At 42.5% G+C, this 14985-nt stretch overlaps 1 protein-coding gene across 1 annotated transcript in view; it reads right to left on the bottom strand.

Annotated features, from left to right (window-relative positions):
• ADAMTS15 (ADAM metallopeptidase with thrombospondin type 1 motif 15) overlaps positions 1-14342 on the bottom strand; it is a 46834-nt gene extending 32492 nt beyond the window's left edge. Inside the window, exon 1 of the mRNA XM_029573229.1 lies at positions 13058-14342. Coding sequence (XP_029429089.1) covers positions 13058-14023 — 966 coding nt within the window. The 5' untranslated portion in view covers positions 14024-14342. The remainder of the gene's footprint in view (positions 1-13057) is intronic.
• Between the last annotated feature and the right edge of the window lie 643 nt (positions 14343-14985).

Below are 14985 nucleotides of genomic sequence, written 5' to 3' on the forward strand. Positions count from 1 at the left end.
GGCAATCTCCACTGGTCTATGCACACTCAGCCCACCCTTCCCTTCATGGCTGGTCCAAAACCTGACTGATTGGTAAGCAGCAGCATTAGTAATGAAAATCAGCATGAATCCTGTGAGCCAGTGCAAGCTCACAGTCCCTGTGGTGGTCCTGATCCCTCCTCATGGAAATTCATTGCAGGACCTGTGAGAGTGTGCTGGCTCACAGGCCCACGCTGGCTTCCACTACTAATGCTGTTGCTAGTGCCTGAAGAGCGCTGCCCTTTGAGGTGCTTGTGACCCCCAGCTGAAGGTTTTGTGACTGTATTTGTGGTTCTGAGCCACAGTTTGGGAAGCCCTGACTCCAGAGCCTCCTCTCCATTGCTTGGGTATAGGAACCTTGATTGGCTGAGTAAGGCCAAGATCATCCATGTTGTGTTGAAAGCTGGCAGTGCTATCTTTGAGAGGGGTCTCTATGTAGTAGTTAAAGTCTAGTACAAAGAATTTGAGAAGGGAGTCAGGATGATTGTCAGGTAGACAGTAGGTCAGAGCAATTTTTGGTCCTTCATTATCTTCAAATTTTAGTATAAGACAGTCAGATTTGCCTATCTTTTGGCACAAAAACAAAAATACCCGGGTATGTTTGGGAGAGGCCATTTTGTATTTGATCTATTTGGAACAAACTGAAAATGGCCTCATTCATTGAATTATGAGCATTCAGTCAAAACAAATGCACATCCCTATTCTTAAATTCCCTCATCTTGACCCTTAAAGCAAACAGAAGGCATTCCTCAATAGACACCTCTATAACAAGCTCCGACTGGGCTTTTTTTTGAACTGACGGGCTCTATCAGATCAATCCTGGTGAAAATCATGCTATATGGTGTTTTCACATCCATCATTCTGCCTTCATTATCACCCCTCCTCTGCTTAAAAATCCAGAGAACTGGTCTAACTGTATTTAGAAAGCCCCACTTCTCCATTTCTAAGGAGCTGAGATAGTTACTGGAGAAAAGCTGTGAATGTGTGTTTGTGTGCCTGGAGGAAAGAGGAATATTTGGGTATGTGCATCTGTATATGCAGGTGGGATCTTAATGTCTGCCATGGGAAGAATATGCATGATCTGCAGTCTTACTGTAGCATAAGCTACTTCAGGGGATAGAGGATAACTAATTGCTGATGGCTAGTTGGCTACTGCTGTAAACACACACTGGGCCTGACTTACTAAGGCGTTTTGCCCATTCTTTTTCTATGGGAAAAACACTCAGTAAGTCAGGCCCGGTGTGTGTTTACAGTGTAATTTTCAAAGCCATTTACACATATAAAATGTGGTTTTATGTGCTTAAACAGCTGCTACAAAATCAGCCGGGGGGCTCTGTTTGCATAAAAGCACGTGTGTAAGAAAGTTACACAAACTGAGCAGAGGCGTTCTGGGGGTAAAGTTGGGATACAGTCAGAGCCTTGCCATATACACACAGACTTTTGGATTTTAAAAAGTATGCGGGCCAGTGTACGCCTACAAATTATGCTCTCCAAAGAGGAGGTGCAACTTTATGCCGGGGAATCTCTGCACACACCTGCCCATTTACCTACCAGTGAATGACCAAAGTGAACTTATGCGTATAAGTTCTCTTTGAAATCCTCAATGTATGTGCAGACTTCCCTGCTATGCGAGGAATTGTAAAATTACTCTCTAGGCATACATTTGTATGTATCTGTGCGGCCAAGAATAGGTCATAGTAGTACAACAGATAGCATATTTTCTCTGTGATTATTATAAGATTCATCTCTTGCGTTTTTCAGACACTGTGGTGATTAGCACTGATAAACTGCTGAAATTTTAATGGAAAGAAAAGCACCAGCAAGTGTAACTTGTCTATCCTGACTTCTCCTAACAGAGCTGCATTACCTGAAACATCAGCAAGGACAATGCATCCTCCTATAAGAACGTCCGGAGGCCCAGCATAGTAACATAGTAAACAGAATTCTATGGGGATGGGGGAGAGAGTCGGTCAATAGTAATGAAAGCCAACTTACACCATCCTCACCAATGGACTACTGGTTATTGGCTACAATTTACTGTTGTATGAACCATATCATACCATTCAACTTAGCTCACACTAGCATCTCCAAGATAAAATTATTGCTACCCTGTATGAAAGCAAGGCCTTTTTTTTTTTTTTTAATGTATTTATTTTCTGCTTTTTGGCACTTCAAAGTGGATTGCATTCAGATTCTGTAGATATTGTCCTATCCTCAGAGGGCTCACAATCTAAGACCTAGGTTCATCAAAATGCTATAAATATATTGGAAATAGCGCCTGCAATAAAAAAGGGGGCGTGGTTAGGCTAATTTCCCTACTCCCACATCGCATAGGTAATTTCCACAACGTACATGCATCATCGCACCAGCCAAAAAGGTTTTTGTGGCAAACACTGGTGACAGAAAGAGAGAGAGAGAGTGAGAGACTCTCTGTAGAGACCACTCTGTAACTTTACTATTTACGCCACTGTAAGAGGGGGCATTTTTAACTCAGGGTGAAGTTTGGGTGGGTGGGGTATGTTAGGGGGAGAAGTTTTATATACACAGTCAGAGGTACAAACAGCCAAGTTGATGTCAGTGAAGATTTATTTGTCATTTAGACTGATGAACCGGGTGATATGTATATTATACAGGAACTTCCGGTATATAAATCCTTAAATAAATAAATAAATAAATAAATAAATAAATAAATAAAACTTAAAAAAGGAGTTGATTTGTACAATGTACTCTCTCCCTCCCATCATTTGCAATACCAGAAAATGACCCAGTAAGTTTGTATCTGATGCAAGGGAGGATGAAGTGACTTGCCCAAGGTCACAAGCTGCAACAGTGGGATTTGAACCCTGATCTTACTGGTTCAATGTCTGCTGTGCTAATCACTAAGCTACTCCTCTGTTCCATGGTAGCTTTTAGTAGGGTATTGCTCAACAAATTTGCAAGCAGAAAACTGCCAGAAAATGACAACTGCTAAAAATGTATAGATCTTGTCTGCAACAGATGATTAAAATTAAACCAAATAGCCCAGAACCAGTTCGATATCAGAGTTGAGTCTTCCACTTCCCAATTCATTCAGGGCTGGCAATGCTGCAGTGTTCATTGTCCCTATTGGGAAGGAAGGCAAGGTGTCAGCTGGTGGCTGAAAACAGGGCCCATGATTATAAGGTTTCAGAAGGAATCCTGGTGCATAGTCCCCATCCCAGGACCATCCCTGCAATGAGCAGATGAGGTGTGCTTGGGAAGAGCTTGATGGGGATAGAAAATAGCTGCAAATGAAGGCCCATGGCACCAAATGTCAGCCCTGCTCCAACTGAGCTGAAAGAAGACAGTAGTAAGAGGGAAACTGCTGGTTCCATAAAAAAACAATTAAACCAAATACCTTAAATATAATTAATATTTCCATACTGAGTACTGAAAGACAAGTGATGCTAATAATCATTCGAGAAAATTATGTTAAAGTCAAGGATGTATAGCAAAGTTACAATCCCTGAAGTGGGATTTTAATAACAGAAATATACTTCTAAACAAGGAATGTGGGTCCCTTTCTAAAAATATACATATTTCACCCTGGAAAGTAGACACAATAATCACAATCCATGCAGGCTACACTAGGATTCGAATGCATCAGCAATTCTTTTCTGTGCACAAATGTGAATAAACACAGGTAAAGAGTACAAGGCCCTTCATGAGATCTCTCTTAAATGTCAGTGACTCAGTCACCAGAACATGGTAGATCATCAGACTTGGGATGGGCAAGAACTCACTTGTCACTAGCCAGGAGAGGTAAGTAAGTCCAAAGCAGGCTGTGACCTGGGTGACCAGGATGTTCATGGTGTGCCTTTGGATGATCAAAGGGCTGCAGGGCAGCAGACATTCAGAGAAAAGAGTAATCAGTTTACTTCCTCCTTCCCCCCCCCCCCCCCCTTTTCTATCTTCATAAGGGGCAAGTGCATCTGGACTCGTGGCACTTTTCAAAACGGTTCTCTTGTCAGGTGACGCCATCTGGCTACATGCCCAACATCTGCATTGACCCAGTGACCTAGATTCCACAGCAAGCCATGTCTGCTGGCTAATGAAAGAATTTCACCACCAAGCAGATCTTAATAGGCTATTTCTTAAGCCCTGATCCTTGGGCTGAAATGTTTACTATAGTCTTATGGCTTAAGCTGGGCTCGGCCTCTTTACAGAGGATCTCCAAATGTAGAACAGGGCTCTGCCTTCACCAATGATAAATGAAGAGTCTTTGTCTCTCAGATGTGGCCAGCACACTGAAAACAGGGGACACAACTAGGGAAAGCAGCAAAAGAAACTGAATGTGACATAAGAGGAGTCTAATTTAATGTAGCTGTTCACTGCACATACCTCCCTTCAGTCTCGCCAGAGTTAAAAGTCACTGTCTATAAATGAGCCTCTTTAGACTGCCTGCCTTTAGCAGTTCCCTGACTTTCCACTCATATCTGTTCCCTTTAATGGTTTAAAATGCTGAGACATTACGCTCAGATACTGCAGGGAGAAAGTGAAATCTGAAGATCAGGATGTGTTCTTTGCAAAGCAGATTCCCTCAGTGAGTAGGATAAGCACTGCCTGATAATGAAAGCTAATCGTGTAAAGAAAGCCGGTAAGAGAGTTTTGTGTTTTGATCCTCAATAGCAAAATTCAGGTCTTTTAAGCAAAAATGAGCTTGAAGTCCTAGAGTAGCCACACCCATAAGGCACAGACCTGGATGCAAAGCCACTACTCGCAACAATCATCTCACTTAAAGTACAGGTGTCTCACAGCACTCATGACAAAAGTGGATTCTGCGGCAGAAATGAGAGTGCACTTTCAGCGGGCAAAGATAAAGAGAACCACTGGGAGCTTACAGTGGCCCCAAACATGGGGAAATATTTTCCAAAGTTTGGTGAAAGGACAACCTCGTCATTCTGCCTCTAGAAATCCTCAGTGAAGGTTACCCGAAGAAGCAACTACTATATCAGTAGCATGGCATAAAAGAAAACGGTCAAGGAATCTTAGCACTTCTGATTCTCTGTAGGCGCTGATGTAATAAGATGTGAGTAAAGAAATGCTTTACTCGCATGCTAAAAAAGGATTTAACTTCTGATGTGGAATGCTAATGCATCGGGAGTTTAAAATAAAAATGTTAATACAAAAATGTGTGCAAAAAGAACATGCTTAATGCACATAAAACATGATCTATGCACATAAACCAGGTTTTCTGCATATAAAACACTTGTGTACAAATCGTGTTTTCTGCACATAAATTCTGTACTACAAACTCCAGGTTCAGTCCCATAGACTTACTCTAGTCCCAGAAACTTTACCTCTGACCAGGAGTTAAATTCCCAAAATTAAGAAAACATGACAGGTCATAAATAGCTAAAAGAACATCTTTCAAAAAATAGAAAAGGGATCTGAATGATGAAGACAGGAAACAGCATAGGAACTGGCAAGTTAGATACAAAGCATTGATAAGGAAGCAAAGAGACAATTTGAAAAGAAGCTTGCCATGGAAGCAAAAGGTCATAATAAATTAAAACCTTTTTAGACTGCAAGGGAGTCAGTTGGTCCATTAGATGATCAAGGGGTAAAAGGGGCACTTAGGGATATCAAAGCCATAGCAGAGACTAAATGCTTTGCGTCAGTCTTCACTGAGGATAATGAAAGAGATACTCATGCCAGAAATGATATCCAAAGGTGATGAATCAGCAGAACTGAAACAACTCTCAGTGTATCTGGAAGATTTAATAGGGCAAATTGACAAACTAAAGAGTAATAAATCACCAGGACTAGATGGTATACATCCCAGAGAGTAGAAAGAACTGAAAAATGAAGTTGCAGACCTGCTATTAGTAAGTTGTAAACTATCATTAAAATCATCTGTGGTACCTGAAAACTAGAGAGTTCCCAATATAATGCCAATTTTTAAAAAAGGGATCAGTGAGTGATCCAGCAAACTACAGGCCAGTGAGTCTGACATCTGTGCTTACAAAATATCATATAGAAACTATAAAGAACATAATTGATGAACTTATAGATAGTCATAGTTTAATGAGACAAAGCCAACATGGATTTAGCCAAGAGAAGTCTTGCTTCACCAATCTGCTTCATTTTTTTGAGGGTGTAAATAAACATGTGGATAAAGGTGAGCCAGTTGATATAGTGTATCTGGATTTTCAGAAAGCCTTTGACAAAGTCCCTTATGAGAGACTTCTTAGGAAATTAAAATGTCATTGAGTTAAGGGGCAGTGTCCTATTTTGGATCAGGAACAGAGAGTAGATCTAAATGGTAATTTTTTCCAAAGGAGAAAGATAGATAGTGGAATGTCCAAGGATCTGTTCTGGGACCACTGCTTTTCCTTTTTAATATATTTATAAATGACCTGGAAATGGGAACATTAACTAAGGCGATCAAATTTGCAGATGACACAAAATTATTCAAAGTTGTTAAATCACAAGAGGATTGTGATAAATTTCAAGAGGACACTGCATTGGGAGACTGGGCATGCAAGTGGCAAATGAAATTTAATGTGGACAAATGCAAAGTGATGCATTAGGGAAGAGTAACCCAAATTATAGCTACATAATGCAAGGTTCCACATTAGGAGTCATCACTCAAGAAAAGGATCCAGGCATCACTGTTGATAATACGATGGAATCTTCTGCTCAGTGTGCAGCAGCAGCAGCCAAGAAAGCAAATAGATGCTGGGAATCATCAGGAAGAGAATGAAGATTAAAACAGAGATCATCATAATGCCTCTGTATCGCTCCACGGTGCAACCTCATCTTGAATATTGTGTGTAGTTCTGGTCACCACATCTTAAATAAAATATAGCAGAATTAGAAAAGATACAGAGAAAAGTGACCAAAATGATAAAGGTGATGGAACAATTCTCCTATGAAGAAAGGATAAAGAGGTTAGGACTTCAGCTTAGAGAAGAGATGGCTGAGGAAAGATATGATAGATGTCTATAAAATAATGAATGGCGTGGAATGAGTAAAAGGGAATCAGCTGTTTACTCTTTCAAAGAGTACAAAGACTAATGGGACAGACAATGAAGTTACTGGGTGATACATTTAAATCTAATAAGAGAAAATATTTTTTTTACTCAGTGCATAATTAAGCTCTGGAATTTGTTGCCAGAGGATGTAGTGGAAGTTATTAATGTACCTGCGTTTAAAAAAAGGTTTGGACAAATTTCTGGAGGAAAAGTCCATAAACCATTATTAACTTGGTGGAGTTGCAGAAATCCATTTCTTATCCCTGGGATAAGCAGCATGGAATCTATCTACCCCTTGGAGTTTTGCCAGATACTTGTCTCCTGGATTGGCTTGATGGACCTTTGGTCTGACCCAGTATGACAAATCTTATGTTTTATATCACCTGGGTAATTGCCAGGTTGTTGTGGCCTGGTTTTGGCCTCTGTTGGAAACAGGATGCTGGGCTTGATGGACCCTTGGTCTGACCCAGCATGGCAATTTCTTATGTTCTTATGTTCTCTGCATTGGAGAATAATAGCTAATACCTTGACTAACATGGGATTTTCATGGATGAGCACTAATTTGTGTGCACATTTTTCATGTGCCAACCTCTCCATAATGAAACCCATGCACAACTAGCCACAATGCAATGCAAATTCGGAATCTTGCAGATACTTAGGCTATTAGTCAACAGTGCACAGCACAGTAAGAACAATACCTATTGTAATTTGAAGAAGATGCACATATGGTCTCCTGTGCTCATGTACAATAGCATCTTTGGGTAATTCTTGTGCTGGGTCACTAAAAGGTAACACAGATATAAAGAATCCCAGTGACTACTGTAGCATGAGTAAGTTACAGTAACTGCAAAATTCTCTAACAAGGGCACTCATTTTCTTTAACAGGGATTTGTGTACTGCTAGGGTGCCTCATTGCAATAAACTTTGGGCCTGATTCACTAAGACTTTTCTCCCATTTTTTATTTATGGGAAAAATGCTTAGTAGTGAGGCTCTTTGTTGGATGGAAGAGTGTGTACAAAATCTTATCAGGGGTTACTGGGCCACTTGCTGGCTCAGCAGACATGCTGCACACTACCACGTGGAGGACCCAAGTTTGATTCCTAGATCGGGTCTTCTGTTCCTCAGGCTGCCGGGAACGCTGCGGCATTCACAGCCCCCAGGAGAAAGAAGTTCCAGTGATTGCGCAATGCTGACATAGAGCGGTCAACCCTTCGGGTCCACAATTGCAGGGCTCCATAATGCGGTTCCTGGCCAAGGACTGCCATCCCAGTGACTGGGCTAAGTAAGTAGGGAGGAGGATGTAAAATAGGGGAAACAGCAGGAATTTGAAATGAAGTCTCATGGCACCGAGCCCACCAGAGTTTCATTCTGATTGAGCTGGAAACCCAAACAAGCAAGAGGAAGCTGTCAGATAAAACAAAATTCCTTGCTTTCTCTCTACTTGAGCATGGGGGAGATAACTGATAAAAGTTCAAAATATCAGGAACCTACCTATTTTCTTTGCTTATTACAGAGTAGATCTGGCAGGTATTGCTCAAGTTTCAGACACCACCTGTGTCTGAAAGTTGAGCAAAGCCCACCAGATCTATACTGTAATAAGCAAAGAAAATAGGGAAGTATATGAAAAAAAATTCTGCTGTCATAAAATGATCACTACCAGAAGTGTATGGCTCACTAGAATAAGGCTTTTGCACTATTGTGAAACACATTGGATCGAAACGGGACTTGAGTGTATCAGCAGGTTCCCCATAACATTTAATGAACTGATAAAAATGTGATGACTCTTTATACAGTGATTAATGGAGCCTTGAGGGATGGTGAGAACCCACTCAATCACTCTGTAGCTGATGGTGTTATCAAATCCTCAGAGGGAGCCACAGCTAAGCTGCTGACAGTGTGCCAAGAATTCTGTATGAGCTACACCCAACAGCATGAATTAATAGACTAAAGGGTTTTCTATTGTATACTAAGTTGCTTTATTTTTTCCCATCTACGCTTTTGTTTCTGAAGGTGAGCTCAAATCCTCCTACCAAGTAGCTGATGCCCAACATTTCAAGGCCAGAAGGAGAGCAAAAAAGACAACATAGATTATTTTCCATGCCAGAACTCCATGCAGGAAAGCAAGAAGGGGCTTTAAAATATTCACTAATCAAGGATGCTAACTGGCTGGGGCTACTACTTGGTGATTATTTGCAATGGGGGTCAAGAAAACACCATTTACACCAGCTGGTGATTCCAGGGACTAGGCAAGTTCACATCACGGATAAGTCCCCTTGGACCTGGAGATTCGGGCACAGGTTTGGAATGGACTGGGCCATACATTACTGATCTGCTGAGCACAGTTGGAAAGAAATGTTGAAACATTTTCTCAGATATCTTGCAAGGAGAGAGCTTTTCTTTTTTAATAGTGTTTTGGCAGAGAGGAAATTCTTGTGGTATCTGGAGACCACAGATGCACGACTACAGAGGAAGCAGACATCCCTGTCTCTCCTCCAATCTTGTCCTGAACTTGCACTGCAGAACCAGCACTTTTGCAATGTGTCAAAAGAGGCTTGACAACAACATTTGTTTTCCTTTTCCTTAGATTTTGCCTTAGGGCAGCTGTGAAATTACAGTGAGATTCTTATAACGGGGGACAGTATTCTGAGTCAATCTGTTCCTGTCTATTCCCTGTGTTTCAAATCAGGCTCTTACCCATAGCAGAAACTTCAATGTAATCTAAAAAAGGATATTAAGAATCAATTTAACCTCCTAAACAGTCCTTTTTTCCCTCCTGCCAGCTTGTCGTATGTTTACATGATCCCAAAGGCAGAGGGTTAGCCATGTCAAGTCGTGACATTTTTGTTAAAAAAGATATGAGGGAACCAGTAAATAATCCATTATCTTTTCTGAGCAGTAATGTATCCCTGGCATTCTAAAATTCTTCCTGTTGGGATTTCAGATACACTCAATTATTCTCTAAGCAAGCTCACTCTTAGCTTTGTGGTTAGAGTTGAGTCACAAGAAAAAAAAAAAGATATCTGCCTCCTTTTGTGTTTTTTTTTAACAAGCTTTTCTCCCCAAGGTTACTAAATGTAGTCAAAGGTAAGAATACATTGAGATGATAAACAGCACAGTGGCAATTTAGCCTCTGTATGTTCAGGATGACGGAATTCCCAAGTAGAAGGGAATCACTGCAGTTTTAAAATGGGGCATTTGATGCATTGCATGTTTGTTTTTGACTATAAAATGTAAGTTGTGATACCTTTTATTGCAGAACATGAGCTTTTGAGATAGCACAGAGACCCCTTTCTGATCTATCTAATGTGATCTTGAAAGCTTACAACATCTTTTAATGTTGGTCCAACAGAAGACATTGCCAATATTCCAGTTTTCTCCTGGACCAATAAGGCCACTAGACAACAGAGCATTTTTTTTAATTCTAGGTCTAGATTGTTTTCTAGTGTAGTTCTGGTGCGTTATGTCTTACTATGACATTGTGTCGATGCTAGCAAGTTGGTGGTGGCCAGATACCATCTAGCAAGGTGATAAGGAGAAAGCAAGGAGCAGATAAAGAAAACATGACCCAGCAACACCAAAAGCCACAAAGTGGCTGGGTTAGAAATAGCAGGGCTGAAGCCAGCAGGTTGGTGGTGGACAAGTATCATCTAGCAAGGCTACAGACACCCAGGTGCCTACCCTTGCTAGTTTTGGTAGCTTTTTGGTTGCTACAATGCTTGGTGGAAAAAAAGGGAGATCTGGGTGTGGGTGTGAGTGTTCGAGTATGGGAACTTGTGTACTCATCTACCCAGGATGACAGAAAACCAAGAAGAAAGACAACAAAAATGGACTGTGAGAAATGGTGATATCCTACAAGTGGCTATATTATATCCTTTGACTAGCAACTAGGATAAATTCTTGGTGGTGTGGATCAAAGATAAGCTGGATATAGTAGATTGACCAATTGGTCCTTACCTAAAATTATCTACTCTATTACACTAGTCCTGTCCCTGATGGTGCTGGAACCAAGGATGAAGAAACTGAAATATCTCCATTAGGATGGCATGCCAATCTCTTCTAGAACATTATGACATGGATGACAAAAGACATAAAAAATGACTGTGATAACAAAAACCAACCTCATTCAATTTGATTTTGAGCTGCATCAATAAATAAATGGCACTACAACAAAAAGGAAAAAAAAAAATCTCAAAATCTCTGATTCAGTCCAATAACTTAAGAGTACCATGAGGTAAACCCTCCCCAAACACACACCAAATAAATAAATATAGAGCTAATGTTAATGAACAACCAAAATGGATTGAAGAGTGCAGGTGATTTAAACATGAGATCATTTTCAAGATGAAGGTCCAGCCAGTCACATGGCAGATTGTAGTGTCCACACTACTTCACATACAGATAAGTATCAAAGACAGGTGAGAGCACAAATAGATGAAGAAACTGAAATAAAGATAGCAAAGTAGAGTCACACCAATGGGAAAGAAAGTGTGCCAAAAGCGATGAGTTAGCAGAGAAGATGCTTTCTTCCAGGCTGGTTGTACCTTGACTTGACTAGCTGAAAAAAATGCCAACTCAAAATATCTTTAAACATTATACAGGTGCTCCCATAGTCCCAAAAATCTGGATTTGTAGGCTGGCTCTTCATTATTTTTTCCAGGATGAATTTATCTGTTAAAATGGTGAAAACTTCTGATTCTTTTCAACTGTACTAATACAATGTATACTTCTTTAGCATGCCTTTATGGGAAATGCCTATGCCAGCAAGCCAGTGATGGCAGAGCCATGCCTTGCATGTCCAAAATGCATAGAACAGACACAGACACTTCAAGGGGTTATATATTGGCTTTATTTTATGAGTTTTTACAAATGAAATAAAACCATGCATAGTGATGGGAGTGGATCGTCTTGAGGTGATTTTTCACTTTTATTTCATAAGTGGAATGCAGAAAAGGTCAGTAGGAGGCACCCAATGACATGCAAAAGATGCATATATTTCCTCAGATAACACAAAACATGGATATTTTATCTGAATATGTATATTCCTTGAAAAACTCAAGAATTATATATGTGTGTGTATGCACAAATGTATGTCTGTGAGTACATGTATGTATAGTTTGATGTTTTTATTAAGTATTTCATGCTTGTTTGGAATGCAAGTCACTGTATTATGCCCAATTATTTCTGTACCATGACTCATAAGAAACAATAATTTGTAAAATATGTTCGCTTTTTTCTAGCAAGATGCTTCTCTCTAAGAACAGACAGGTTCTAAATACTGTAGCAGCTTTACCAGAAGAGGTAACTAAGAGAAGGAAAGAGTTGACAAGGTTAAAGATGTCTGAACGTTCACTCTGTGGATCATAAAACTAAAAAGTGATAACTGTGTTAGTCCGTAGCAGCAAAATTGATATAGAGACTGGTGGCATTTTATAAACTGGCAGATTTACTGAGTCATAATTTTTCCAGAACAAAAGTCCATTTTGTCATTTGACGAAATGGGCTCTTCTCATGGAAGGTTTGTGCCTCAATAAGTCTGTTAGCCTGTAAGGTGCCATCTGCCTCTAGTGCTCCAAAAAAAAAAGACTAGCACCGTTTCATTTTATGAGGGGTTTTAGTTATTAAAATAGCGCCTCCTGCTGGATCTAAGGCCTCTACACAGGTCCATGCAGGTGTTTCTTATCCTTTGGCACTCGGCAAGGTCTAGGTGGCTGAGACAAGCACCGAACACGTAGGGGGGGGAAATGTCCTTTGAAACTACAAAGCCTGCCACTTTGAAATGATGTGCTGAAGTCTCTTCCGCCTGTGTGTGCGAACCTCACGATGTCCTTGTCTGCTGGCAGGACTTGCAGGTTGCAACAATGAATTCTATGCAAGATCAAACTTTTTTTTTTTTTTTTTTTTTTGCAAATGGTGTAGGAAGAAGAGGCAGTAGAAAACAGTGAGGGAAAGCAACACGCAAAGGTTAGCAAACTGTAGGCTTGTCTTATTGCTGCGTGCATTGGAGGGATGGGAGCGTTTGGCTTTTCCCCCCCGTCTGACTTACCTGCTTGGTGAACAGGATCGCAGTGTCCCAGTACTCGGGGTGCTTGTCGCTGGCCTTGTTCCACTTTTTCTGCCAGGTGCAAAAATTCCTGAGGGTCAGGGCGGCGTTGGTGGTGACCTTGGGCCCTTTCTCGTCCTCGCCGAGCAGCAGGAACTTCACCACCACCAGGCTGATGGGGTTCCGGATGCTGGGGTGCCGGTAGAGGCGGGCTGCCGTGGCCAGCAGGGTGAGCAGGTAGTGCAGCAGGTCGTCGCCGTGGAACTTCGCCATGGAGTCGTCGGCCACCAGCAGGGTCTCCACGTACCTGGGGACGGAGACAAAGCGCCGGGCTCGGCCTCGGGCCGCTTTCGGCCTGGTGTCGTTGGGCCGCGGCTTGGCCCGAGGGGGCGAGCTCTTGTACTTCTCCAGGGCCGCCAGGATGCCCGGGTTCAAGGCCGAGCCCACCCCGCAGCGCGAGGTGGTGTCCGCGGCCTGGAACAGTGCCCTCCTGCGCTGGAGCAGGTGCGCCCCTTGCCGGTTGCGCGAGAGCCCGGCCCCCGTGCCGTTTTGCACAGGGCTGATGAAATACTCGTCGCCCTGGTAGCCGAAAGAGCCCCGCAGCCCCCCGCAGAGGCTCAGGGCGGCGAACGATTCCCGATCGGAGTTGACGTCGCCGGAGTAGAAGCAGCGGCGCAGGTTGGCGTCCCTGGCGGCGGGCCTGGCCGGGGGCTGCAGGGCAAAGGCGGGGGCAATGAACTGGGCATCGGGGATCAAATTCAGGTAGAAATCCTCCTGGAAGGCTGTGATTTGCAAAATGACTCCCTGCTCGCTGCCATCCCCCGGCATCCTTTTGAAATAGAGCCGGCCGTTGATGTCGGGGTCCAGCCTCTTAGGGGTGACCACCTGGCTCTCCACGGGCGAGCTGGAGGACGGGGCGGGCAGGACGAGATCCACGGTCAGCAGGCACGTGATGAAAACGATCGGCATGGTGCGGGCTCCGGTCTGAACCTTAGACCCAACAGATCCGGGATCCAAGTATATATATATCCTCCCCCCAAGAAAAAACCACGGCCAGCAAGCAACATTAATGGGGAAGGGTCAGGTGGATAATCCAGCTGTCAGGGCTGGTTGTCAGCTTGCAGGCAGTAATGTTACCAGCCCGGTGATTACTCCTGCTGTTACCTGGCTCCCGAAACTGCAGCTGACTTTGCCTGGGATTTATATACATTTGTATCCTGTGCAAAATGTTTGGGGAGGTGCTTGATGCGCCCATTGGAGCTGCTTCAGCCACTTGTAGCTCTCCAAATGCTCTCGCACATCCATCCAGAGCCTCCTGCACGCACAGAGCCCTGCGAATTTTAAAGAGCCAAAGCGATTTCCAGCGGCAGCTGGGCTTTTTCTTCTCTTATCTGCTCTCTCTTTACTTTGCAAACTTTGCATTATTTTGCTTTTTTTTTTTTTTTTTTAATGTGGAGCTATTGCTTCCCTCCTTGTCTTTTGTTCGTTTTTTTGTTGGTTTTTTTTTTTTTACCCTCTGTTAGGCTCAGAAACCCAATGCTGCTTAAAGTGTTCTACAATCATGTCACTGCCGCGTTGTGAACGGCTTCATCCATTTTTTGGAAGTCTGGTTCATTATGAACATGTATGGGTTAAAAAAAAAAAATTTTCCTGCTTGCTTTGTTGTTGCAAGGAAAAGTTCTCTTGGCACGGGGAGTGGGGTCGCATGCTCAGCAATTAAAATGTTTGAAACAGACCGGCCAAGAAAGTGTGTGAGAAGTTGAAAAATGTCAGATTTCTGCACACTAAATCCGTGGGATTAAAGAGGCACAGTGTTGTCATCGGTGGGTGTGGGTGTCTGCGGGCTCAGTGTGTACCAGTGCATTAACCGACGTGCACATAGTGAATGGGTTCTGGACAGTGTGGGCATGCATGGTGCATATCTTTGCCCT

This window comes from Rhinatrema bivittatum, chromosome 12 (assembly GCF_901001135.1).
Source record: "Rhinatrema bivittatum chromosome 12, aRhiBiv1.1, whole genome shotgun sequence".
In the NCBI taxonomy this organism is placed as follows: domain Eukaryota; kingdom Metazoa; phylum Chordata; class Amphibia; order Gymnophiona; family Rhinatrematidae; genus Rhinatrema; species Rhinatrema bivittatum.